This window comes from Lepidochelys olivacea (assembly GCF_965140295.1).
Source record: "Lepidochelys olivacea isolate rLepOli2 genome assembly, chromosome: 6".
Taxonomy (NCBI): domain Eukaryota; kingdom Metazoa; phylum Chordata; order Testudines; family Cheloniidae; genus Lepidochelys; species Lepidochelys olivacea.
This window is the reverse complement of record NC_140416.1, coordinates 119,978,015-120,003,681: the sequence shown is the minus strand read 5'-3', so window position 1 is coordinate 120,003,681 and position 25,667 is coordinate 119,978,015. Positions and strand designations below refer to the sequence as shown.

General features: G+C 43.6%; 1 protein-coding gene across 6 annotated transcripts in view; it reads left to right on the top strand.

Annotated features, from left to right (window-relative positions):
• KTN1 (kinectin 1) overlaps positions 1-25,667 on the top strand; it is a 114,970-nt gene that overhangs the window by 70,086 nt on the left and 19,217 nt on the right. For 4 of the 6 annotated variants that reach the window (XM_084632459.1, XM_084632462.1, XM_084632461.1 and 1 more), the window contains exons 15-32: positions 1,372-1,440; positions 2,129-2,166; positions 2,310-2,400; positions 5,081-5,149; positions 7,577-7,611; positions 7,773-7,863; positions 9,312-9,380; positions 12,012-12,049; positions 12,833-12,923; positions 13,076-13,144; positions 17,036-17,073; positions 17,729-17,819; positions 17,915-17,992; positions 19,622-19,659; positions 21,072-21,162; positions 21,269-21,337; positions 21,775-21,812; positions 24,025-24,115. In XM_084632459.1, coding sequence (XP_084488585.1) covers positions 1,372-1,440; positions 2,129-2,166; positions 2,310-2,400; positions 5,081-5,149; positions 7,577-7,611; positions 7,773-7,863; positions 9,312-9,380; positions 12,012-12,049; positions 12,833-12,923; positions 13,076-13,144; positions 17,036-17,073; positions 17,729-17,819; positions 17,915-17,992; positions 19,622-19,659; positions 21,072-21,162; positions 21,269-21,337; positions 21,775-21,812; positions 24,025-24,115 — 1,194 coding nt within the window. The remainder of the gene's footprint in view (positions 1-1,371; positions 1,441-2,128; positions 2,167-2,309; positions 2,401-5,080; positions 5,150-7,576; positions 7,612-7,772; positions 7,864-9,311; positions 9,381-12,011; positions 12,050-12,832; positions 12,924-13,075; positions 13,145-17,035; positions 17,074-17,728; positions 17,820-17,914; positions 17,993-19,621; positions 19,660-21,071; positions 21,163-21,268; positions 21,338-21,774; positions 21,813-24,024; positions 24,116-25,667) is intronic. The other 2 variants (XM_084632463.1, XM_084632460.1) reach the window with 1 other exon arrangement.

The window sequence follows — 25,667 nt, the reverse complement described above, 5'->3', positions numbered from 1 at the left end:
AAATAAAGAAAACAAATGTAAACAGGTCTGTCCCCGCAGAAGCACAGTGAGAAGAAACTCAGGGTTTCCAGAAGCTCAGGTTGAGTTCTCCTGAGTCTTGGTTAGTCTTTGTATGGATTTTGGTGATCAGTCTGCTGAGTCAAAAGCATTGGAACGTCGTCCCTCCACTTGGTTGTAGAAATCTCCAACTGGAATGAATGCAGACTCTTCCTCCTCCTCTGCTGAAATCACGGTTAGCTAGTCAGCTAGCTAATTAACCAGCCAACCATTCAGTTTAAATATATAGATTTAAAAAAAATCCACCAAAAAACCCCTGCTGCAAAATGCTTCAGGCTTAGGGAAAACAGCCTGCTTTCCGCTCCTGTGGCCCAGCTTCTCCCAACCCACCCACAGGGCACGTGGTCTTTTGCAAAGCACCTACCCTGACTACTTGTTCTCATGGAGTCTTGAGTCCAGCAACAGGGAACCTGTTGGAGCAGACCCAAAACTGCCACACCCAAGTCCAGGAACTTCTGGATGTGGAGTGCTAATTATGCGTCTCTCTAGCAACAGTGACCCAGACCCAGCTCATTCCTATCCCCTGCTGACAGATCTCTTCAAGAGCTGTCTCCCTATTAGGCACATGGATTACACAGGCAGATGAACTTCAAGGAAGTAGGGTTGCCAGGTGTCCGGTTTTCAACCGGAACGTCTAGTCGAAAAGGGAACTTGGCAGTGTCTGGTCACTGGTGCGGGAGAGAGACGGGAAGGGGCAGCCTGGCCCTGAAGTGGTTGCTCCTGCAGCAGCATGCATGCACCAGCTTTGAGGAGCAAAGTTTGCAGGGCTGCAGCGGAGGACAGAGTGTGGGGCCCATGGCGAATAGGGTGCGGGCTCCCAGCGGGCAGGGAATGTTGCCCAGGAGGGAAGAAACGCGTGTTGTCCTGCCAGCCGGCACTTTCCCCGGCCACGCGCTCAGGCAGCTCCAGGGTGGGGAGGGAAGGGGACTGCTGGGCAGGCAGCCCAGAGGGATGCCTCTGTGCAGGAGGGCTGTCCCCTAGCTCGCCAGCAGGGCTGCCTGGCTACTCCCGTGCAGCCCCAGTGCTCTTCTGACCTGCACTACCAGATGGCCTGCTGGAGCTGCGGTTTGCAAGTTCCTTGGGGCTGCTCATGCTGGAGTTGAGGGGGGAGGAAGGGGAGAGGAGTGAGTGAGAAGCGGGGCCTGGGGGGAAGAGGTGGGGCCAGGGGTGTCCAGTTTTCAGACATTAGAAAGTTGGCCGCCTTACAAGGAAGTCTGAGGTTATCTTGGTGTTAGGCTCTTAGCAAAAGGTTCTGTGAAATATTTGCTCTGAAGAATATGGAATGACTTTAAATGAATTAATCTTTCTCTGTAGGTTGTACAGAATATGAATTTATCCCTAAAAGCGGAGGTGCAAAAGTTACAGGCTCTGACAAATGAGCAGGTAAAAGAACCATGTTTACTTAACTCATTGCGTGCCAGATTCTGCCCCCCACACACCTGAGTGGCACTGTGCTTTGCAAATAACCCCATTGGTTTCAGTGAAATTACTCTTGGAGCAGGGTAAAACTATGAAGGCTACAGATCTGGGCTAATTAGTGATGAATTTCAAGAAACCAAACATCTTAAAAAAGAGTCTGCTTATTGAATGCTCCGGTTACTGGAGTAAATAGCTTTAATTTGTTTAAATTTTCAAACAGATTTCTTCAGGACACTGTGCCCATGGTTGTGAACAGAAACCATGATTGCATGTGCAGTCTTGACCGCTATCTAAAATAATCATATCTGCACAGTGCTTCCCATGCGCAGGTCTACACATCTGGCCCTTTGCCTTTCAGCCCTATGGCTAGGTACTTAAAATACTTGACAGTGCTTTATTTCATCATCGTGGGTGCTGAATATCTGAGAGCACCAATGTGGAGGGCTAGTTGTTGAATGTATAATGTGGAAGATGTGAGCTTGCAGTCTTTAAAAATGAGTAAAGATAACATTATTCCTTCACTTACATTGGAGACTAATATAGTGAAAAGCAGCAAAACTGACTTGTTTTAGCTTGAATATTGGGGAATGTGGGGTTGATTGAGTCTTGTGATGTAATATGTTAAGACTATGCTAATCCTCTTTATATCTAGGCTGTTGCTGCACATGAACTGGAGAGGATGCAGAAAAGGTAGATTAAATCATATAAATCCAACCAGCATTTGGTAAACAATTTTTTGTAGCTCTTTGTTTATATCTTTTTTTAATTGAATGGATGCTTTTTGTAAGAGTGGAAAAGGGAAGCATTTTTAACTGTGTAATTTACTGTCTCAGTATTCATATTAAAGATGACAAAATAAGAACACTGGAAGAGCAGCTACACGGACAGCTTGCCCAGGTTTCAAACACAAGGGAAGAATTTCAGGTACTGTACTCTGTGTTAAGCTTGTTTGTAATATTTTGTAGATTTCTGAAAGATTCTGTAACAGTGCAAACAACTGCACTGATTTGCAGAGTGGGGCTGTGTATTTTCAGCTGTTAAGACTGTAAACAGGAATATGTAATATTGCTGGCATCCTTTCAGGATGTCGTCGTAGCAGCAAACTATGCAACTAAGTACATCCATGTTAAAATCCATGTAAATGTACTAACTGCAGCTGTGAAGACTAATGTCTCTAAATAGTTAATGAAATCTCTGAAAGGACAAGATGTTCAGTAGTAACCGTGACAGGTTTTTCTGCATTTCATATTTGAAATGTGTCCTGCCAGATGCTGGTGTTTACATGGTTTGGATTATCATGTTGCTCGTGATCTGATTACAACTTTTTTCTTAAAATCTAAATAAATGTAAAAATATCTGATTTTGCTTTTAACTTAAAACTTCTCATCAGTACTATGGCGGCAAGCTATCGATTAACATTTGAATTCCTTTGTGCGGAGCTATGTTTGTTTCTGAATTTTGTGCACACAAGAGTGAACAGTGTTAAACCCCAAACATCTTCACTTCTGGATTTAAACCCTTATAAAGCAAGGCCTGCTTCCCATGAAGGGCTTTAATGCCTTCTTCCTAAAGATAGTTCCTTCAGCACAAGGGGGATAGCCCCTTTACTTCTCTTCCCAAACAACATTAACTCTGCTTTGAGCTGACACACAACCTCCTAGGGTAACCCATAAAGCATGGGTGGTCAATAGGCAGACTGTGGGTCAAATCTAGACTGCCAGATGCTTTTGAACGAACCCCAAAATCTTCTTATCATTATTTTGTTTTCTTTGGAGTCTGGACCTTGACTGTACCTTGACCAAGAAATTTGGACCTTGACAAAAAATAGACTACCCTGCCATAAAAGATGTAACTGTGTTGGGAGTTGTCTCTCTTTGCATCAGAGGAAAGACAAAACGGGATGAGTATCCTAGTCCAAAATGGATTGATTCTCAGTCATACCTAGTTGTGCAAATAACTGATCTTTTAGCTCACTGAGAATTCTGGAAAAAAATGTTTCAGGTCAACCTGAGAGAGAACTTTTAAATTTTTTTAGCAAACTCTGAAAAGTCAAAGAAAAATTTATTTGGGGTCCAACAGTGTTTCATTTAGATTATAAGTGCTCAAACATTTTTAACAGTCCTTTTGAATCCAATTGAAATGTTTCGACTTCTTTAGTTTTTTTCAACACAATTTGGCAAAACAGACACAAATTTTGTGAAATGTTTCGGTGTTGCCAAACCTGCATTTTTCACTGGAAAAACTTTTGGCCAAAAAATTTCACCCAGCTCTAACCACAATCCTTTTTCTCCCTTTTTGTTCTCCTTTCACATCTAAACTTGCCCTGCAAAGCTTTGGGGTAGGAACCATGTGTTTAGAGAAAGTGCCTAGCAGACTTTTAAGGAGTCTGAAAATCACTGGTAAAAGTGATGGAAGCTGGGGTCTAAAAATACATGCTGATGGAGCTAAATGTAGATTTTAAAAAGACTGCATGGTGAAATAACTGCATTTCCTGCCTTTTTCCAGCACATGTGGGGATAATCAGCAAGTTGTGGACAAATAGCTGTGGAATGAACTAAAAGTGCCTAGAAACTAATAAGGGTTTTATCTAAGCTAATGGGACTTTAAAGGTGAGCAGTAAGGGTCCAGCTACGGTGTTGATGCTTTAGTACAGAAGATAAAAATGTATTGATCCCATAGATCCTAAATTTATTATCTCCAGTCTGTAAAGAAACATTTTTACTGTTCTGCTCTTCATAGTGTCATATGGACGTTTGCATCCCAAGTAGGTGAAAAAAAACTAAGTAGGTGCCAGTGCCCAAGAGAGGGGAAGTGTCTATGTGGTCATCTGTGTAAATGGTGGGGAGAAAAATGTCTTCATTTAGGAGCCAGTGTTGTTTCAGAAATAGCAATCTAGGCTAGATCTGCACTCTCTTTTGAGGTCTTGATTTACCAGTTAAGATGGGCTTCTGTTTCTGCCATGCTCCAGAGAGAAGTTGCTTTGTCGCCTCGAGAGTGATTATCAAAGGCAGAGGAGGGACCCACAGTATGATTACTTGCCTTCTCATAGGCATCTAATCCAACAGCTGGAGCTGGAGAGTGCGGAAGACTGCACACACATCTGTTTTTGCTGTTATAAACATTTTAGGGTAGCTTGCGAGCATCTGGGAGGTGATATTGGAACCTTTGCTTTATAAAAGGCTCATTTTGTAAAAGCCAGTCATCAGCAATAAGTTGACATGGTGCTAATAAGTGGTTTTCTGTAGAAGGATAGACTAGATTTCACTGTCGTATGCTAGGTGATAGCTACAACTCCCAGCACTGTTACATCTTTTATGGCAGGGGTAGTCAATTATTTTTTGTGTGATCCCAGGCCTGGGGATGAGGACTATTTGTCTTGGCTATCTGGGGACAAAAGTCTTCATGTTCTGAGGAAGAAAGAAAGAGGGAAAAGCAACTTTTAGTCTCGTTTCTATGCTACTGTATTTATGTTAAAAACAAACAAAAAAACAAACAAAAAACACCCTGCAGCTTCTCTACTTATGATTCGTTATATGGCAAATGTTACAAAACAAAGCAATTTGGGTGCACAGTTCTGAACTGATGGCTTGCTATCTCCTTCCAGATGCTTAAGGATCAAAACAAAGCTTTGGAATTGGAAGTTCAAAACCTGCAGGCTCTCTTGTCCGAGCAGGTACAATCAATATTTACTGATGTCTTATTAAATAGCCAGTGTTGTTGTTTTTGTTTTAAAGAGTTCGACTTCTGACCAGGGTCCCAAGGTGAGCTGGCTGAAAACTCAGCTGCTCTGCCCATTGCTTTTAGAGCTCTAGTTTCAGTACTGCAAAATGGAAAGTCCTTTGTGGCCCTAACCTGATGGCTGAGCAGTAGCTTTCAGTCAAGCTGCTGGATATAAAGAATCCACTAGAGATCCTCAGGAGGCCCATAGGGTATCAGGAAGCCAATATTGAGTCAACAGCCTGGGAACAGATTGCCAAATCGGTTAACAAGCCAATCTGATTGGTTAAATTTGACTTGGTGAGGCATGCTACACCCTCCCTCACTATGATGTGTCAAGACAGGGGGCATCACGCTTTCCTTTCGTCTGTATGTCACCTGTCCCAGCAGCCAACATGGCCATTGGAGATCAGAGACATCTAGGCTCAAAATCCCTGAGGGTTGTTCTTCATTTAGATTTTGGTGCTTACTGGTCTGTGTTCTCTTGTTATAGGCTTCTCCTTCCCCAGGGGTCCTGATGACCTCTGACAGTTCATTATAATTATAGCTCAGTCAGATGGAGCTTGTTGCAGCAGAGCGTATGGAAGGTCGTGGTGTTAAGGTGAAACAGCACTGCTAAATGAGACAGCATCCTGCTAGTGGAACGAGTCCCACTTCATCATTTGGATGAGGCTCGTTCTCTAGCTTGAGCTGATCAGTGAGAGACGGATGCCCCAAGGAGGGAGGTGGTATGGGGCACTTTAAAGGGACAGGTCTTGGCAGTGACATGGAGGCAATAAACTGGTCATTCCATTAGGCAAGCCCTTGCTGTGCTGATGGGGAGGGGGGATTGCTCTGTCTCCTTTTGTCCTGGGTCACTTCACATGGATGTGATGTAAGGCTGAGTGGAGGTGGATTCTTGCAGGCAATGGTATGACTCTTCTTGTTTGCTCCACGTGGCAGGTTGTTACATAAGAGCCGTGGCCATTTGACCCAATGTTTTAATGTATTCACTCCACAAAGGGAGTGGGAGGTGCAAGACACCTTGCTATCAACGTTTAGCTCTGTGTGTACATTGTAGAGGCTCCTGCTTTAGGTCCTCTAACTCTTTTACTGTTTTTGATGCTCTTGGTTTCACCGCAGATGTAAATAGCGCAGGTAATTCTGCATTCGTGCAGGTTGTCTGCTAATGCTGTTCCCTCACTCAGAGTATTGGGCTGGTCTCTACTCCAGACTGACCCTTGTACCACGTTGTCACTCACCTTCCAGTTTCCAGACTGAATTGCCCGCTTGTTTTCCCTTTAAAGGGAGCGGTAGCCATTCGTCTGTGAGCTGCCTCTTGTTCTGCGCCAGCGGCCTTTCCTCTGTGGCAGGGGCTTGTGACAGGACGCGGGCCAAAAGTACCATATTTCTTCAGCCAACCAAAATTCTAGGCTTCACAGCAAGCAACATAAAGTCAAAATTTGAACTTAAAAAGTATCGACCTCTTTGTATTTTTCAGTCTAACTTGATGAACCTTTTTCTGAGACGCTTTTTCCTTGTGTAAAGGCCCACTGACTTATCATCATGGCCAGTACTACTGTTTGTTCTCAGTCTTATTCCTGATCTCTTACCTGGAGCACTCCCCCACGTAGTTTGTTCCTCACCTACCAGACAAGCTGGTCGTGGCTGCCTGTGAAAAGCAAAAGACATGGCTTTACCCTTTCACCACAGGTCTTGCTGCCTCAGCTTTGATATCTGCTTGGCTGCAGTTATAGCCACCAGTCAGCAGCTCCTACCCCTGGAACGGCTCCATTGTTCTAAGGGGTGACAGTTAGAGATTCCCAACTGGCACCTTGGAGCCTGAAGAATCACTGCAGGATTTCCTCCAGCTGTTGGCTTGAGCTCCTCCTCCCTTGTGGGTGGCATTAAAAACGCTGCTGCCAGCATGCACTGCTGTTGGCCCTTGCATAGATGTAAAAGCCAGAGTCTGGTGCGTGGTGCCCCAGCTAAGTACATGGTTTTGGAAAATGTAGAAACTCTAATCTTGGTTACACTTGTAGGTGTTCAGGTTGGTGGGCTGGAAGTTCTGAGCCAGACGCTGCAGGGTGCTGGGCACCTTCAAAACTTATCGACGTCTGAGTTACGGGGCGGTTGGCACCTCATGATATCAAGCCTGGTGTCCAGAGCTCCTTGCTGTTTGTGAACTAATATGAAGAGTATAAAAGTTAGCCTGGCCCAGCACCCCTGTCCTACCGGGTTCAAATCCAAGAGCAGTCTTGGGGGCACACATTATGAAAACTCTACCTCTTGGACTAGTTTAATCCAAAAACTCAGTGTCTAGACAAGCTGATGCTAACCAGTCCTTTCTGTTACTAAGTCTTAAACCAGTGACAATCGCTGACCAGCTTTTCATACTTTATAGGCTAATAAAGAGCTGTTGGAGCAAATGGAAAGGAGGTAAGGGATTTTCGGCGCCCATCAAGGAAGCTAAAATACCTACTTGTTCCTATGGCAGTAAGGTTACTGTTTTTTTTTTTTTTTCCCCCTGAAAATTTATTGTAGGGCCAACTTATTTCTTCATGAAGAATATGTTGTAACATCTTTGTTTAATCTCTCAGTATTACCGAAAAGGATGAAAAGATAAAGACGGTTGAAGAACTGCTGGAAGCTGGGCTCATACAAGTGGCTAATAGGGAGGAGGAATTGAAGGTAAAAATCTCTTGCAATATTATCATGGGTGGGAAATAGACTGGGGTTTCTCATGTTATATGTAACTTTGAGCTGCGGATCCGCATGTCAAGGTTCCAGAACATTTCCTTTGAATAGGAAAAGTGACCTCTTTGAGGCCAAAGTGTTCACTTCCTGCTGCTGATGTTTTCGTGCACATGTTAGAACAGTCTGTTCTTATTCTAGAGGAATTTGGTAATGTCCTAGTTGGTCAGGAATAAAACAGTGCGATCCCATATGTGTATGTCCAGAGTGATTAGTGACAAGCTTACATCTAGAAAAAGTTATTTAAACTCTTGGGATTATTACTGTGGCTTCTGTGATTTTTCTAGTCTAATGGTAGTTGGTAGATGAAGTAAATTATAAATGGATCGAACTTGCTTTTATTGTCCTCCTAGAAGTATTTGTAAATACATCAAAATGGAAGAATGGTAGATCGATGGGAAGCCCAGAAAGCCGCAGTGGCAAAAAACACTTCCACCTGTAGCTGGCCAGAATACTGCCTCTTTCCTGTAGAACACCAATCTGAGCATGGAGATTTATGTACTTGTGAATGACCGGCTCAATGACTGAAACTCCGATCTAGGAATGAAGCCATCTGCCATGAAAACGCTACAGTTTGCAGGAAAAGCAACAATCTGGTTGTTAAGCAACCAAAGTTGCTGTGGGCACATCACCCTGGTGCTCTTCACTGCTCTAGCTCCTTGTGAATTAGTGTCTAGTTCAAGGTGTGAAGGCTGGCATTCAAAGTTCAAGTGAGGACTTTCACAGAGGTGGAATGGAGGCCAGGGAACTTGGTATCAGATGAAATTGCAATGATTACTGAACTCGCTGCAAAACTTTTTTTTAACCTAACATTCCTGCAAGAAGTATTTCCACGCCCCTCTTGCCCGTGCCCCCCTCCTGTAATTCTGTTCAAGCCCTTTAATGCTACTTGCTGGGAAGGAGAAGAGGAGTGACTATTGCTGGTATTTGGATGGTGCTCAGATACAATGGTGGTTGCCACCATAAACTACAAATGTACATATTGTGGGTAGGCAGTTTTTAAGGGGTCAGAAAGGTTGACAGGTATTTGAAGGGAGTGTAAATTCCAAGACAGGGGAGGCTTGTTTCACAGTGGTAAAAATAAGAAAAGGAAACTTTTTAGGCTAAAATAATAAGAAAAAATTACTGGCTTCGCTTGACATGTAAAACTAAACTAGATAAAACATTCTATACTGGCAGGGTGTAGGGAGATTAGATCTAGGTGGGTCTTTTCCATCTTTAATTTCTGTCCTGTTTCAGTTGGAATCAGTTTAATTGAGAGAGATAAAAACTTGAAGGAGAATATTGCTTTTATGAGGTATCCTCCAAGGAGCAGTGAACAAATTGGTTTTTGATCTTTCTTAAAACTGCATTTTTCACTTTTCCTGTGTATTTCTCTTTAAAAGGCACTGCGAGCAGAAAATTCATCCTTGAAAAAAGAAGTTCAGAATCTGCAAATTCAGCAATCAGAGCAGGTAATACTTTAAATCCTAAATTATATTATGTGCAAACTACATTAAAAGTACACTATTAAGATTTAAAAGTCAAGCACTCAGAAGTTAGGAAATGCCATAACTGAGATTGCCTGTGTTACTTTAATTTGGCACCTGTGTGTATGTATTATGAAGAAGAGCTCTGTGTAGCTCAAAAGCTCATTTCTTTTATCAACAGAAGTTGGCCCAATAAGTAGGGCCCTACCAAATTCATGGTCCATTTTGGTCAATTTCATGGTCATAGAATTTAAAAAAATCATCAGTTTCATGATTTCAGCTCTTTAAATCTGAAATTTCATGGTGGTATTGTAATTCTAGGGGTCCTGACCCAAAAAGGAGTTGGTCGCAAAACAAGTGGGGGGGAGAGGGGGGGTCGCAAGGTCATTGTAAGTGGGGTTGTGGTACTGCTACCCTTACTTCTGGGCTGCTGGCAGCGGTGCTACCTTCAGAGCTGGGCAGCTGGAGAGCAGCAGCTGCTGGCTGGGATCCCAGCTCTGAAGGCAGAACCACCAGCAGCAGCAGTGCGGAAGTAAGGATGGCACGGTATGGTGTTGCCACCCTTACTTCTGCGCTGTTGCCTGCAGAGCTGGGCCCTCAGTCAGCAGCTGCCACTCCCCAGCCTCCCAGCTCTGAAAGGCAGCCGCGCAGAAGTAAGGGTGGCATGGTATGGTGTTGCCACCTTTACTTCTGCCCTGCGGCTGGCGGGGCGCTGCCTTCAGAGCTGGGTGCCTGGCCAACAACTGCCTCTTCCCAGCCACCCAGCTCTGAAGGCAGCACAGAAGTAAGGGCGGCAATACTGTCAAACTCCCCCTTCCCACTGCAAGTAACCTTGTGGCCCCCCGTGCAACTCCCTTTTGGGGTTTCCCTTTTGAGAAACACTGGTTTTCCACCTGTGAAATCTGTATTGTACAAGGTAAACACACACAAAAGACCAGATTGCACGGTCTGTGATGCGTTTTTCATGGCCGTGATTTTGGTAGGGCCCTACCAATAAGAGATTACCTTACCCCCCTTGCGCCTCTATGCATTGAGATGATCTTTAGTTACATAATTTTGTACAATTTTTTGGTACCCACATGGGTTATCAGCAGGGTTGGAACCATTAGATCCAGATATTCACTGACTGCAGAGGCATGGTGGAATCTTGGGTTCCATTCCAGCTTCTGGAAAGGAGCAGGCACTAGTGGTATAAATTCTTTCATCTGTTCCCCAAAGTGGGACTCTCTTTTCCCACTTCTTGCGCCTCATTCTGGCCCCATTCTTCTTAGCTCGCCAGTCCCAGTCTCCACGCTTACACCCACACCCTCCCCCTATGTTCAAAATATTAAAGTTGCAAAGCCAAACCTTCAAATTGGGAAATGCCAGAAGTAAGGTTGCCTAGGAAACCTGAATGTAGCCCTCTGGTACGTATGAATTATGGTGGGTAATTATATGATCACAACTTTGATGTTCTTCTAATTTTGGGGGGCGTGAGTGTATGTGTACATTATAAAATGCTCTTGTTTTATTCTTTGGGCAGTTGCAAGAGTCTGCTCACCTGCTGGGACCAGGTTTCAGCCAAACAGTGCTGTTTTCATGAAAGCGCTTTTAATACTGACAAAAGTCTCACGGGGAGCCTTTATAAATTTATACTTATTGATTTTGACTCTTACAAATGTACAGTGTCTATCCCTAGTCTCCACTTGCTTTACTGGCTGCTAAAATGCAATCTGTACAAAAGAATAACAAATCCAGCAGCAAATCCCAACCCCTTTAAACCAGTCAGTTGGCAAAGGAATTTATCTGCCTCTTGCTTTCCCCAATATCTCAGCCCCCATCTATCTCAGTCCTCCCCAAAGCTCAAGGAAATACAGATCATCATGATGATCTGGTGATATCAAATAAGTCCGTTAGGCACTGTGTGTCAATGATTATATGTATATGTATGTGTATATATATGTGTGTGTAGGTATATAAAATATATATATATATATTTACTATAGGTACTAATAAACCTACCCACTTAATTAGCAAGGCATGACTTGCACTTGTACACAGAGTTATTCATTGCACTGGGAATGCTGTCTGTGACCTGCAAAATGGATTGGTGACTGTAAGGGCCTGAGCAAGCCAACCAGAGGTTTTAGTCCACTGTCTTTTTGGTCTGTGTTTGGACAGTGCCTGCCTAGCCCAACTGGGTGCTGGTCCATGCCTAGGCTACCTACACACTATGGTAATTCCAATGCCTTCGTGGTATGCCTTGACCATTGTTAAAGAAGCAGTGACTGGGCTTTATCTCACAAGACATTGCCAGTTAATACCTCATCTTGAACCTTTCCTTTTTGGGGAAGGTTATTCTGGAGCGTGCTGCAATAACTTGGATGAGTTTTTTGATGATGGTGGACACTAGTCCACTAGGGACCACCATAGAAGCCATCAAACTACCATCCTATGATAAAAACTTAGGGCGACTACAAACCCAGTCCAAATTCAGACCGGCATTTTAGAGCTTGCGAAGCTTTGTGTCCCATTACTGATCCCTGCTCTCTCCAGGCCTTTTCCCTCCCACTCCCACCACCAGTTAGTTACTTTGAACTCTTCATTCTCTCTAAACTAAATATTTGTTTTGCTCAGATTTCTTTCGAGTCAGTGGTGGAAGAACTTCAGAAAGTGTAAGTAGCATTATGAACCTGTTATACCTCTTCCCTAAACCTCATCCCTCTTTTCCAACTCCTCTTCACTATGTTCAGGGGTATGTTGCCTCCCCTGAACATCCCATTTTAATCAGGTGCACAAAGTTTGCATGGCTGTGTGAACTCTGAGCAACACATCAAGTTAAACTAATGCTTCCGTAAATCCAGTAATAGATCTACACTAAATAGTGTAGGGGGACAGGAGTTGATTGAAGTAGGACTCACACTAGTTTAGCTAGCCCAGGCCTTAGGGTTCTAGGCCTGTCCTTGGTCACTAGGTGCTGGACCATGAGATTATTGGCAGGTTCTCCTTTAATGTGTGTGAAAGGAGTGGATTTGTATTTCTTACTTTTAAAAGTTAAGAAAAACAAAAATACAGAGGTAAATATTTTGCTGAAGCATGTTTGCCAGAACATGAAATCTGAAGGTAGGCAGGTGGCGTACTAGGACTACTGCTACTGATTAAAAACAAAACTAGGGACCTACCAACAGTAAACAGAGCTAATTATTGCAAAAGTAAGCTTGTACCACATTGCCCTATCCCCCTCCTTCCGCTCCTCTGGTGTATGTATGATACCCACTTATGTGGTTCTGAACTGGGATTGTAAGCTCCTTGGGGCAGAGACTGTCTGTTACTGATGTACAGCACCTAGCACAGAGGGGCATGTCTGGGGCTCTTAGGGGCTACTGTGATGTTAATAATAATGATCACTTACACTAGTTCAACTAGCTTGTGATGTCTCCTCTCTCTTCTGTGCTAAGAATCCGTGAGAAGGATGGAAAGATAAAATCGGTGGAAGAACTGCTGGAGGCTGAAGTCCTCAAAGTTGCAAACAAGGAGAAAATGGTTCAGGTACCTATCAGTCGTGCTGTTGCCTTTCTGTGTCTGTGCTATTTACTACCATTTATTTGTTCTTGCCTTGCATTTGCTAGTAATAAACTTGTAGAATCCATTTTGTGGTGCTGTCTCCATTGTCCAATCCTGTCTGTTTTGTCATTGGAAAGGCTTTCACACAGGAAATAGAGGCTCTGAAAGAAGAAGTAGGAAATACCCAGCTTGAGATGGAAAAACAGGTAAAATTCCTTAGAGCTGGAAGTATGAGGCAGCCTTGCAATGGATTCTTTGCTTACTAGCATATCTGTTCTAGTACATCCGCTGTTTTACCGGGGCCTGTCACTGGATGAGGCCTGGTTTTATAGGCTGAAGTTTGTTGTAGACAAGGCCTTCATTTCTGGTTATTGTGTTTAACGTTTCCTGGGAATTTCAGGGTTTGTTACAAAATACTTTTTAAAAAAAGTGTGAAAATCAGTGCAAAAATTAACTTCAGTTTTCTGGCTAAATATCGGGGTTAATACCGAGGGACAGGAAAAAACTCCAATGAATAGAGAAAAGTAAGAGTACTTCTGACCCGACTCACCACTCCAGCAGGAGAGATGGTGGCCCAGGTTACCAAGCTGCCATTTCTCCTGCCGAAGGGGGCCCAGAAGATGTGGGGGTGGAGAAGGTGGCATCTCTCCACTCTGTCTCCTTTTATCCCTTCTGTTTCTGGGCCTGCTCAGGAAGGAGAGATGGTGGATCAGTTACCTGAGCTCTCCAGGTTACCAAGCCCCAATCTCTCCTTCTGGAGCAGGGAAACGGGTCTCTGGGATTCCCCTCAGGTCCACCCAGGTTACCTGAGACGACACCTTTCCTTCACGAGCAGGGAGTCAGGTCTAGGGAGTTTTGGCACTTTATTTAGGATTTGAGCACTGATGTACATGTATGCACACGTATATGTATCTTACACAGCCTTACTTTAACAGTCTCGCATTGACACTTAGACTAACTTATTTTTAGTATAAACACGTCTACCTAATGTAGTGTATTGGATTTTCCTAACATCATCAGTCTCTTCATGTTCCTTAGTGGTCCAAAATTCAGATGAAAATCAGTAAAAAAAAAAAAAAAAATAGCTTTTTGTAAAACCTGGGAATTTTTTTTGGTAAAAATCTCTACAAACCAAAATGAAGGCCTTGGTTATAGGGTACAAAACTATAAAGATACAGTCTAACAGATGACATCTTCAGCGACCCCATAACAGGTACTCAGAGTCCTGTGCTCGCTAGTGAGAGACTTGGCGAGAACTCCTATAGCTCAAAGCTCTGCGCAGTTAGTTCCAGCAGTTAAGCACCTTAGTTTAGTAGAGCGCTGGCACCCTATAGTGCCTTCAGTGTTCTCTTCCCTTTGACTACAAACGGTGAAGGAGCTTCCTCTTACTGTCCGGCGTCAGCTGCTCTCCCAGCTCAAAGCTACTGGGTCAAAATGGTTCTTGCTCAAGTTTTCCTCCTGTCAAATCCTATCCATCCCCTCTAAAGCCAGAGGGTCTGTGCTCTTGGCATTTCTGTTCTTTAGGTAAACATGCCAGCCATTCTCTTTCCTTAGCCAGTAGTTGAAAACAAGTCTTTGCAGAATGAGTTTTCACTCCATCTACCAGGAGCGAAGAGGTAAAAACATGTCAGATGTCCTAGTTTATCTAGTGTCCCAAACAAATGGGACTACTGTCCCTTTTTAGGATACCGTTGTCCAGGCAGTCTTCTCCATCTTGCTGTCAGGATGTTGCTTGATATTTTGCCTGTACTTTATTTTTCTTGGTTTCACCGTTGTTCCCAGTTACACCTCGATGCACTACCCATACTGTTCTCTCTTGTCGGTGCTCATTAGAGCAGTGGTTCTCAAACGTTTGTATTGGTGACCCCTTTCACACAGCAAGCCTCTGAGTGCAACCCCCCCTTATAAATTAAAAACCTATATTGATAAATGCAAAGTAATACACACTGGAAAGCATAATCCCAACTATACATATAAAATGGTGGGGTCTAAATTAGCTGTTACCACTCAAGAAAGAGATCTTGGAGTCATTGTGGATAGTATTCTGAAAACATCCACTCAATGTGCAGTGGCAGTCAAAAAAGCTAACAGAATTCTGGGAATAATTAAAGAAAGGGATAGAAAATAGGACAGAAAATATCATGTTGACTCTATATAAATCCATGGTGTGCCCACATCTTGAATACTGTGTGCAGATGTGGTTGCTCCATCTCAAAAGAGATATATTGGAATTGGAAAAGGTTCAGAAAAGGGCAATAAAAATTATTAGGGGTCTGGAACGGCTTCCGTATGAGGAGAGATTAATCAGACTCGGACTTTTCAGCTTGGAAAAGAGACGGCTAAGGGGAGATCTGATTGAGGTCTATAAAATCATGACTAGTGTAGAGAAAGTAGATAAGGAAGTGTTGTTTACTACTTCCCATAACACAAGAAGTAGGGGGTCACCAAATGAAATTAATAGGCAGCAGATTTAAAACAAATAAGAGGAAGTGTCAACCTGTGGAACTCCTTGCCAGAGGATGTTGTGAAGGCCAAGACCATAACAGGGTTAAAAAAAGAACTAGATAAATTCATGGAGGATAGGTCCATCAATGGAGGATAAGTCCATCAATTAGCCAGGCTGGGCAGGAATGGTGTCCCTAGCCTCTGTTTGCCAGAAGCTGGGAATGAGCGACAGGGGATGGATCACTTGATGATCACCTGTTCTGTTCATTCCCTCTGGGGCACCTGGCACTGGCCACTGTTGGAAGACAGGATACTGGGCTAGATGGACATTTGGTCTGACCCAGTAGGGCCATTCTTTTGTTCTTATTTTTTTTAAGTTACACTATTATAAATGCTGGTGGCGAAGCAGTCATTGGTGGTGGAGGCTGACAGCTCATGACCCCCATGTAATAACCTGAGGGGTCATGACCCCATTTGAGAACCCCTGATTTAGAGGGTGTTCGTCAAAGTTATACATGATTTTTCTGTCTAATCTTTTCTCCTAAAGCATTCCCTCCTGGTCTTGATTGCTCTGTTTTTTTCCCTTAATTCTCTGGTAGCGTGCCCAGAATTGAACACAATGTGCAACTGCAGTCTCATGAGTGCTATATAGGACACCCCCTCCTTGAAGTGCTGCTCCGGGAGGTGAGAGCTGTGCTCATGCAGTGCATTGTGAGAGACTTTGTGAAACCACCAGTGCACTGTGGAGTGTTAGCAGAACACTAGTCGAACCCTTTTGGCTAGTCAGTCTACACTGGCACCAAAATGTCTGAGGACCCAACGCTGCCTGGCGCTGATGCGTAGTCTGCTCTAAACATTAACTAGTTCCCCTGTAAACGATTTGATGCGCCTGCGGGTATGGGCATGAGGTGTTTTTATAGTGGAACAAACATTACTTTGCATGATGCATTTCTCTGCTGTAGACAAGGCCTTGAAAATAATTCAGGTTCTAATGCAGCACTGGAGGAGGGTACTACCTACTGGAGTGAGTTAATGGGCTTTGAGCTATTGTGATTCCTGCCAGGTCTCTTGCTAGGAGTGTGGCCCGTCGACTGGTAGTCTACTGTTTGATCTAGAATTCAAACAAAAAAATATTCCAGGTAACCTTTCATCCACCCACAAGAATTAAGCACTCTATTTGGCATCTTCCTTTGAACAGAGACTTTAAGGGGCACTGGCAATCTGGAAATCCTATTTAAAAATCTCTTGTGTTCAGATCTAAATTAATAAAAGAGGGTCATCTGTTTTGAACTTCACTCAGGGTGGGTAGTGAAACAAAACAGATGTCTTTAGGGTCAGTTTACACCTCTGGTTCTCATACACTGGCCCAGTGCTGGAGTGCTTCTATTTCTGACACCGCAGGGGATGTGCTAAATCATTATGAAAAGTGTGTAAATGATGGTCAGTTTTGTAACTCTTCCCTACAGACCTGCCTTCTAGACTTAAACTACAAGGCAGTGGCCCTTTTAACAATCTCTAATGACCTTGTTTTCGCATTCTTCCTCCCTAAACTAATTTTAGTAGTTGTCTGTTTACTTACCTTTATATACTGGACTTTGGTGTGGATAGCCCAACCTTATAGGAGTGATTTAAGTACCGAATGTTGTTTTTAGGTATCGATCACTTCACAAGTCAAGGACCTTCAGAACCTGTAAGTACTGTTGCTAACAGAAGCATCTAATCTGTTCTATGGCACCCGTCTTCAAATTTTGTTTTCAGAACATTTCAACTTCTCTGATGTCCATTCTGTGTGAAATGAGCAAGTGGTATTAGTGGACAAGCATCCTTGTTACGAATGCTGTTGCCATAGCTGGGCTATTTGCCAAGATCGCTGAGCAGATTTGTCAGGTTTTCAGTGGGCATAGAGACCCAACTACTTGACAGATGCTACATCCAAGTCAGAGTTGAGAAATGCTGGCAGGGCAATGTGGGACGTTTACACTGGTATCCTTTCTGTACGTATGTAGAAAAATATGACTTAAATCTCCATAACTATCAATTCTGCCCCTTTCATGTAGCGAGGGGAAATATCTTGAGACAAGGGGAAATGTGTATGGAATCCCTACAATGTATATCGGTGCAGAATTTCGGTCCACTTTGATTTAATGAGCTGTAGCATTGATCAAGTGCACCTTTCAAGCTCTCTGCAAAAGCAAAGTGAAATGCAAGTGTTCGTACTCCTCTTTAGCTGGCATAAACTGCAGTGGAGCCTTTGATCGTGCAGCCTGCTCTTGTTTGTTATGCACTCGCTGCTAAGTTCGGTTTTTTTTCCAAATGGATAAAACACTTCTTTGTGCATGGTACAGGTTGAAGGGGAAAGAAGAACAGATGAAAACTATGGAGGCTTTATTGGAAGAGAAGGAGAAAGATATTACTAAGAAAGGAGAATGGTTGCAGGTAAACTTTTTCTTTTATTGTCCAGCAAAATGTTTGATGCAATAACTATGACTACAGAATTTACAAAGACACTTAACATCTTTTTCTATCCAAAGAGTCAACAAGATACAATTACCCACTTAACCAGTAAAGTTCAGGAACTTGAGCAACAGAACTTGGAACAGCATGAGCAGGTATGGATTCCAGAACAGAACGGTCTGGCAACGTGTTTGGGTTTTTGTAAAGGCATGGGCCATCCCAGTGTGCCCCTGGTAAGCCATTGTGGGTGCGCCCTGCCTTAACTTCCCCTGATTGGGGCAGTAACAGAGTGACTTTTGCAGGGCAAGGAGGAGCCAACACACATTAACAAAATAGCATTTCTCTTTTTAATAAGGTTACAGGACTGGAGCAAGTACAGTAAACAGTTCATAGGGTCCTCCCCTCACCTGGGTCAGAGCTCCCAACTTAAAGTCTACAGAACAAAGCCTCTGGTTAAGTTAGTCTCCTAGGGCCTCAGGAAAACCACCATCACCTGCTGCAGCCTTCATGGCTTCTAGTTCTAATACACTTCCCTCTCTCTAGTTCAGCTTCCTATTCCTGTTTAAATTACCAGCCCTAGAGTGGGGCAGATCCTCCTTGTTTACACCCTAGTCTGACCCTTAAAGGGGTAGTACACTCCTTCACACTTGCTTTTTGTTTCTACCTATGGCCCATTTGAAAGGGCAGGCCCTGGTTTAACTTAGTAATTTTAAACCTATTTAGGACTTGTATACACTTGAAAGTTAACTTGTATTAAGGTAGAGTGTGAATTTAAAGTGCAATATCTATTCTGGAATAATTCCATATGTAAACAAGGCCTTGGTTAAACCAGTGCAAAAGGCTGTGTGGACATGCTTATTTCGGTTTGCAATGGCTTGTCATGGTTTAGCCTGAGTTCATTAAGACAAGGCTAAAGTTGCAAAAATTGAGGTGGTTTCTTACCAATAGTGGCGGTAGCAGTGATCTGAAGCCTTTGAAGTTTGTGAACTTTATCACATTTATCTGCTTTTTGGCACCTTGAGGCTGAATTGAAGTGGTGTGCACTTCTTAGAGCTCTGTGTGCAGACCACATGGTAATTGTAGCTAATGCAGACTGCCTGTCTTTCAGTGTCTCAGACTGACGTGAGCATGACATGTATGCTCTGTCTTGTGTCTATCTCCCGGGTGCACGTAAAGCCCTGGCCTGGAATTTCTGAGTGCCTCTCCCCTTTGATTTATCACAGAAGTTGTGATGGGCTGGGATTTTGCTCTTTGGTCCCTGCATGGGGCACCAAAGGGCTGGCATGCAGCATGATCTCAGGGTAGGTTGCTGCTGCATGAATTAACTCTGCAGTGCTGAAAGCTGGCTCATTTTTATGAGGGCAAGAAGTGGTGTCAAACACACATTCTCTGTCTTAAGTCAGTCCTGAAGCCAGGGAGTAATTTATCCCACTGGTGGGTGGAGGTGGTAGAGGCTGGTTGAGTTTGATCTGTGCCAGTTAGCGTCAGTTTTGTGGTGATGTGGGGTTTTTTGTTTTTGTTTTTATTTTTTGGTTTAAAATTTGGTGTTATACTGTTTTGGAGCAATATAAATGTTTAAACTCAATTGACATAAAAACCTTTAGTCTTTCCTAGAAAAGTGACACTTCATTTTCTGTTCCCTTTATGAAGCACTTTGAGATCTACTGATGAAAAGTGCTATATAAGAGCTAGGTATCATTATTCTGACTGATGTAAATGTTCACTGTTAAACTGAAGGTGTTTACTGTGCTGTCAGTATGGGTCTGAATGTTTCTATTTGATAGGTATCTGCTGTGTCACAAGTCCAGGATCTGGAGAGCTTGTAAGTATGCCGAGCAGCTTCTCAAGTGTCCTTTTCTGCGCTTTCTGGTCTCTGTGCTGTGATTTATCTTAAATTGAAATATGTGGGACTTCATTGTGGGAATTTTTATGTGCTTTGCTGTAATAAGCTTTAGTGCTGATGGAAGTGCGCCGGCCTGACTAAATACTAGTGCGCATACACAGAGCAAAAGAAGAGGTCATAGAGGCTTCTTTCATCTAACTAGAATCTTAACACATGCCTAGTAGTTCTTATGTGTTCAGCACTCTCGGTATTCTGTTCTCTCCCCACCTACTTTGACATAAAGCATACGTTTGACGAAGTGGCCAGGGTCTATACAGCATCGAAGGGTACGTCTACACAGTCCATGTCCTCGAGCCTTCAAGTGCAGATTGACAGGCTTGGGCTTGCGCTGCCGTGCTAAAAATAGCTGCGTACGCGGCACTTTTAAATTGGACTTTGGGTTCTGAGATCCGCTTGCTACCACGGGATGCGTAGAAGTACCCACTCAGGCAGCAACCAGCTAAACAGCAAGAGTACAGATGGCTAATTTACCTCCACAAGACTCCTGAAGCACTCTACCACTTGATCTGTAAAGAAACGTTGTTCCATTTTCCATTGTTGTTTTGGTTTCATGCTAACAGTTAGCATGAAAATAGATAATGGACACCTGTATTCGGTGTTTCATAAGAGAGTTGCTTTAAATGCCTTTAGATTCAGATAGCTTACTGTGCTTCTCAGAGAGACCATTCATAGATTATAAAGCCAGAAGGGACCACTGTGAACATCTAGTCTGCCCGCCTATAACGCAGGCCCATATTGACAGTGATGAAGAATCCACCACAACGCTTGGTAATGTCCCACGCCCAATAAAAGAGAGATGGAATCGCCTTCTCCAATCTTGAAACGTTGTCCCTGGCCATGTGCCTCAGGTGACACTCTAGCTATGTCCGGGCCAAACCTGGGATTCCAGGTTGAAATCACAGAAGCCAGGTTTAATTTTCTAGGGAGCGAGCTGGAGGGGGATTTGTAACCTTTCCCCTATTTCTGGTTTGAATGTTATGTAGGTTGATAGTGACTAAATGAATTTGCTGTTTAGTGACCTGTGAAATGACTCAGTGGCTTCAGGCCAGTTCTTAGTCGGCAGGTGTTTGCAGTATCAGAGCTAGTACTATTTTTGGCTTTCTTGGCATAGAGGTCATAGATTGCTTGTATGTGGAGACTACTTCGTGCTGTGGTGGTCCCTGCAGATTGACCTTGCTTGGCAGCACTCTGTCATGCATATGCTGTAAATGTACAGGCTTAATTTCTTGACTGTTGTGAAGCCAGCCCACTCTAGAGCATCAAACTCTTATCCAGAGTGATACTTATTTTTTAGTCAAAGCACTTTTTGATTTCCTGAATGAATGTCGCAGATTGAAAGAGAAGGAAGAACAGGTGAAGAAGATGGAGGCTGTTTTAGAAGAAAGGGGGAGAGAAATTACAAACAAAGGAAACCAGTTACAGGTGAGATGTTAATAGGGAATAAGCACCCTATGCACTAGTGTCCTGGGTGGTAAAGAGGAGTGCATGGGCGTGAAGATAATGTCATAGCTTCTCTTTATTTGTACAGGAGGCACAAGAAGAAAATGAATTGTTTAAATTGCAAATCCAAGAATTGAAGCAAGAGACCTGTAAGCAGGTATGGCTCCCACTTTGACTTTGATAACTGACATTGATGGGGTACATTGCTGAGAGTATGCACAGCAGGCTAATCCCCATTCTTTATCAGCTGCACCAATCCTGGAACAATTTAAAGAGATGTTAGGGGAACTTTTAACTGTTTTCCACTTGCTGGATATCTGGTCCCTCTGTCCCTATTCTCCCTCTTATTTTGTGGGTCTGCATCCATGCTGCAGTCTTGATTACCCCACCACATTGCTCCCCTGCTTCGCATTCCCTACCCTTCAGGCCACGTGTCGCAGTCACCAACCTTCTGGCCAAAAAAGACTGGACAGGAGACAGCTAATGTTGCTGCTTGATCTGGCGGGGAGTGCTGGTGAGCAAAGCAAGGCACCTCCTCGACAGCACTCCCAGCTACTGTTCATCTGGTTTAATGCATTTCTGATCTGTTTGTAGGCGTCTCTGGCTGTCCGAAGCGAGGAGCTGCTGCAAGTGTAAGTATTGCTCTTAGTTGTTTTTTAATACATGTGACTTCCATTACTGCACTGAAAACTTGTACCTAATACAAACCAAATGGTTTTGAAAAGCCTCAGGCATGCAAGTGAGAAATGAGCGTAATAAGTTAGGTGTCTGGTAAATTGGAGCTTCACAGATGTAACTCTGAATTGCAGTCGCTAGCTCAGGTGTTCTGCAAACCCTGAATCTCTCCTATTCTACGTTGAGGGCACAGTGGAAGCAAGCCATTTCTGAGTGTTTAAATTTAAATATGCTCAAGGCTAATGGGCTAGCCTTTCTCTTTTAGTGGCTGAGATGAAAATTCATTTAAGGTTCCAAGCAAAGTGAATTTTTAGATCTTTGCTTCCCAGTGAATTCTTGTGCATGTCATGAAATTGCCTGGATGGCCTAAATATCATCTTGAGGAGAAGCTCAGGAATTACAAGCTGGAAGTGAAGCATCCCGAAAGAATTGTGTTAAAGGTTATGAGGTGCTTGCTTACAGTGTGTGTAATGGTCTCTTGCTCTCATTCTCATGCATTAAAATGTGTCACTTTTTTTTTCTCTGGTTTACAATCACTTAAATACTGCTAAATACCTCACATTGGGTTCTATGGACCCAGGCAGACATGCCCCCTACTCCAGAGAGCCTGCAATCTAAAATAGACAAGAAGTAAAACATCCCTTGCGGAAGGGGAGGAAGTAGATAACTAAGGGTGAGCTGTTGGAAATGATTTCTGGAAGAAATGGGTTTTGAGGAGTGATTTGAAGAAAGGAGTCTGGCAGGCAATGAGAGAGAGACAGTCTGATTTAGGGCTTGGGAGGGAACGGCGGAAGAAACTAAAATGAGCAGTAAGGCAAAAGCATTGGGAGCAAGAGGAGGAGTAAGAAGGAGTAGAAAGCTGGCTAGATTGTCAGGCTCAACGGGTAGTGATCAATGGCTCCATGTCTAGTTGGCAGCTGGTATCAAGTGGAGTGCCCCAAGGGTCAGTCCTGGGGCCGGTTTTGTTCACTATCTTCACTAATGATCTGGAGGATGGTGTGGACTGCACCCTCAGCAAGTTTGCAGATGACACTAAACTGGGAGGAGAGGTAGATACGCTGAGGGTAGGGATAGGATACAGAGGGACCTAGACAAATGGGAGGATTGGGCCAAAAGAAATCTGATGAAGCTCAACAAGGATAAGTGCAGAGTCCTGCACTTAGGACGGAAGAATCGCATGCAGTGCTACAGACTAGGGACCGAATGGCTAGGCAGCAGTTCTCGTCCACTGTAACCCCTAGGTCCTTTTCTGCAGAAGCTGGATATGAGTCAACAGTGTGCCCTTGTTGCCAAGAAGGCCAATGGCATTTTGGGCTGTATAAGTAGGGGCATTGCCAGCAGATCGAGGGATGTGATCGTTCCCCTCTATTCGACATTGGTGAGGCCTCATGTGGAGTCCTGTGTCCAGTTTTGGGCCCCACGCTACAAGAAGGATGTGAAAAAATTGGAAAACATCCAGTGGAGGGCAACCAAAATGATTAGGGGACTGGAACACATGAGTTATGAGGAGAGGCTGAGGGAACTGGCATTGTTTAGTCTGCAGAAGAGAAGAATGAGGGGGGATTTGATAGCTGCTTTCAACTACCTGAAAGGGGGTTCCAAAGAGGATAGATCTAGACTGTTCTCAGTGGTAGCAGATGACAGAACAAGGAGTAATGGTCTCAAGTTGCAGTGGAGGAGATTTCGGTTGGATGTTAGGAAAAACTTTTTCACTAGGAGGGTGGTGAAACACTGGAATGCGTTACCTAGGGAGGTGGTGGAACCTCCTTCCTTGGAGGTTTTTAAGGTCAGGCTTGACAAAGCCCTGGCTGGGATGATTTAGTTGGGGATTGGTCCTGCTTTGAGCAGGGGGTTGGAGTAGATGACTTCCTGAGGTCCCTTCCAACCCTGATATTCTATGATTCAATAATTCAAAGATGTAACGGCACAATTATGCAAGACCTTTCAGATGAGGACTACATGTTTGAAATCGTGTTCTTGTTCAATGAGTAGTGCATGATGGTGACTCTGTGCAAGATGAGTGGATCTCTCCAGAATTGCCCTGTTTTGCATGCAGGCTACATTAATCCGCCTTCGCTACAAGCCAAGTGGGAGAAGGAGAAAATGTCAATATTTCCCTCTGAGTATCTTGCATGTGAAGATTTGTGACTGACTGTTCTGCTAATTCAGTATTGCAGGGAAAGAGACCGAAATCACCGGTCTCCGAAATGAGCTAGGCTCCCTGAAAGATGCTGTTGAGCAACACAGGAAAAAGAACAATGTAAGTGAATTCTTCAAAAACTTGAGGGGTATTTCTGTGTGCACAAAACTAAACAGTGCCCAATATTCTGCTGCCATGAGAACAACCTCTATTCTATAGCCCTGAACCAGGGTGTGTGCTCACTTTGTTTCTCCCTTGGGAACAGCTACCCAAAGAATCCCTTAGTTTGCCGAACACTTGAGTTTTGCTATTTAATTCTTTGTACATTCTCTTAACCATGGGGGAAGGTGAAATTGCTGGAGAACAAGATCTAATGGCATTCTCATAAACTTAAATTTCACATGGTTAACCGCAATGTCAAACTTAGACTGTCGCTGGGGAAAATTGGGGCATGAGGGGAAGACTGTTGCCTTTATCTGATTTGTGTGTTAGACAGCACAGAAAAATAATACCTTCATGACTCAAATCTGACTTCCCCCACTTCTAAAAATGTCTAATTCCAGTTCTCACAGTGAAAGGTGATGGGCAGCAAGTGTTCCTTCTACTGCAGCTTTGTCAGTGCTCCGGTTATCACCTGATGGGTGAAACAAAGTGATGCTTGCACTCATCTCTTCTCATGCATTAACCTACAGCATTGCTTCCACAACATGCGTAATCTGTACCAGGCTGGAGAACAGGAGTCCGGAGCCCATGCTGGCATGGGAGAAGGATGTTATGGGTGTCTTAATAGGAAAAAATGAATATATAAACATTGACAAATCCAACAGATCAAACTTTATTTATAAAGCAAAACAGCGTGTAAGAATCTCTAAAGCACATGAGTCAAGAAAATTCTGGCTGCCTGATGTAGAGGGGATGCCTGTAATACAAGAAAATGCTAAGAAGAGCACTTGCTCGCTTGTCTATGGTGAGCAACAACATAGCTTCAAAGCAAAACCAGAAATGGTGGGGAGTTGACCAATGACCACATGTTCTCAAAGAATAGTCAGCATGGAAAAGTAAATTGATCTTGTCTCTTGTATACCTGGCTCATGTTCTGTGGAATGCCAAGTGTACGTGCCCCCTTCACTATACACGCAACTCCAGTTAAAGCTAATGGGAGACCACACCTTTAGGTTCACTCCACTCCACAATTTATCTGGGACGTGCTTGCTCTTCTGTAACAACTACATTGCTGTTGGGATATTCAGGCGACAGAAGTGGCGACGCAGAAATGTTGAATGTATGTTTGGATTTCAAGCTTTTTGTTTAGTAACTAAAAATGCAGCAGTCTAATCAGTAGTTTGCTAAGGACTTACTGTTAGTTTTGAAGGCTGGAAAAGGCAAGTTCCCAAGGAGCAGCAGTCTTCCCAACCCAGCAACCCTTTCCAGATAATGGAGGTGCAATATTTTATCTTCAAACCGAGTTAACTAGTTACCTCGGGCTCCAAACTGTGAAATATGATCCGTCTTGCGGAGAACATGTGTGACGACCTTGCCAAGAAAGAAGTAGGAGCACAGCAAATTACTGTGTCATTCACGGGCAGATTGGGAATGTGCTCATCACTCTGGCAAAACTCCCAAATTAAAAGGGGTGGGTTAAAAATGAAGCTGGGGTCTCTTTAATCCATAT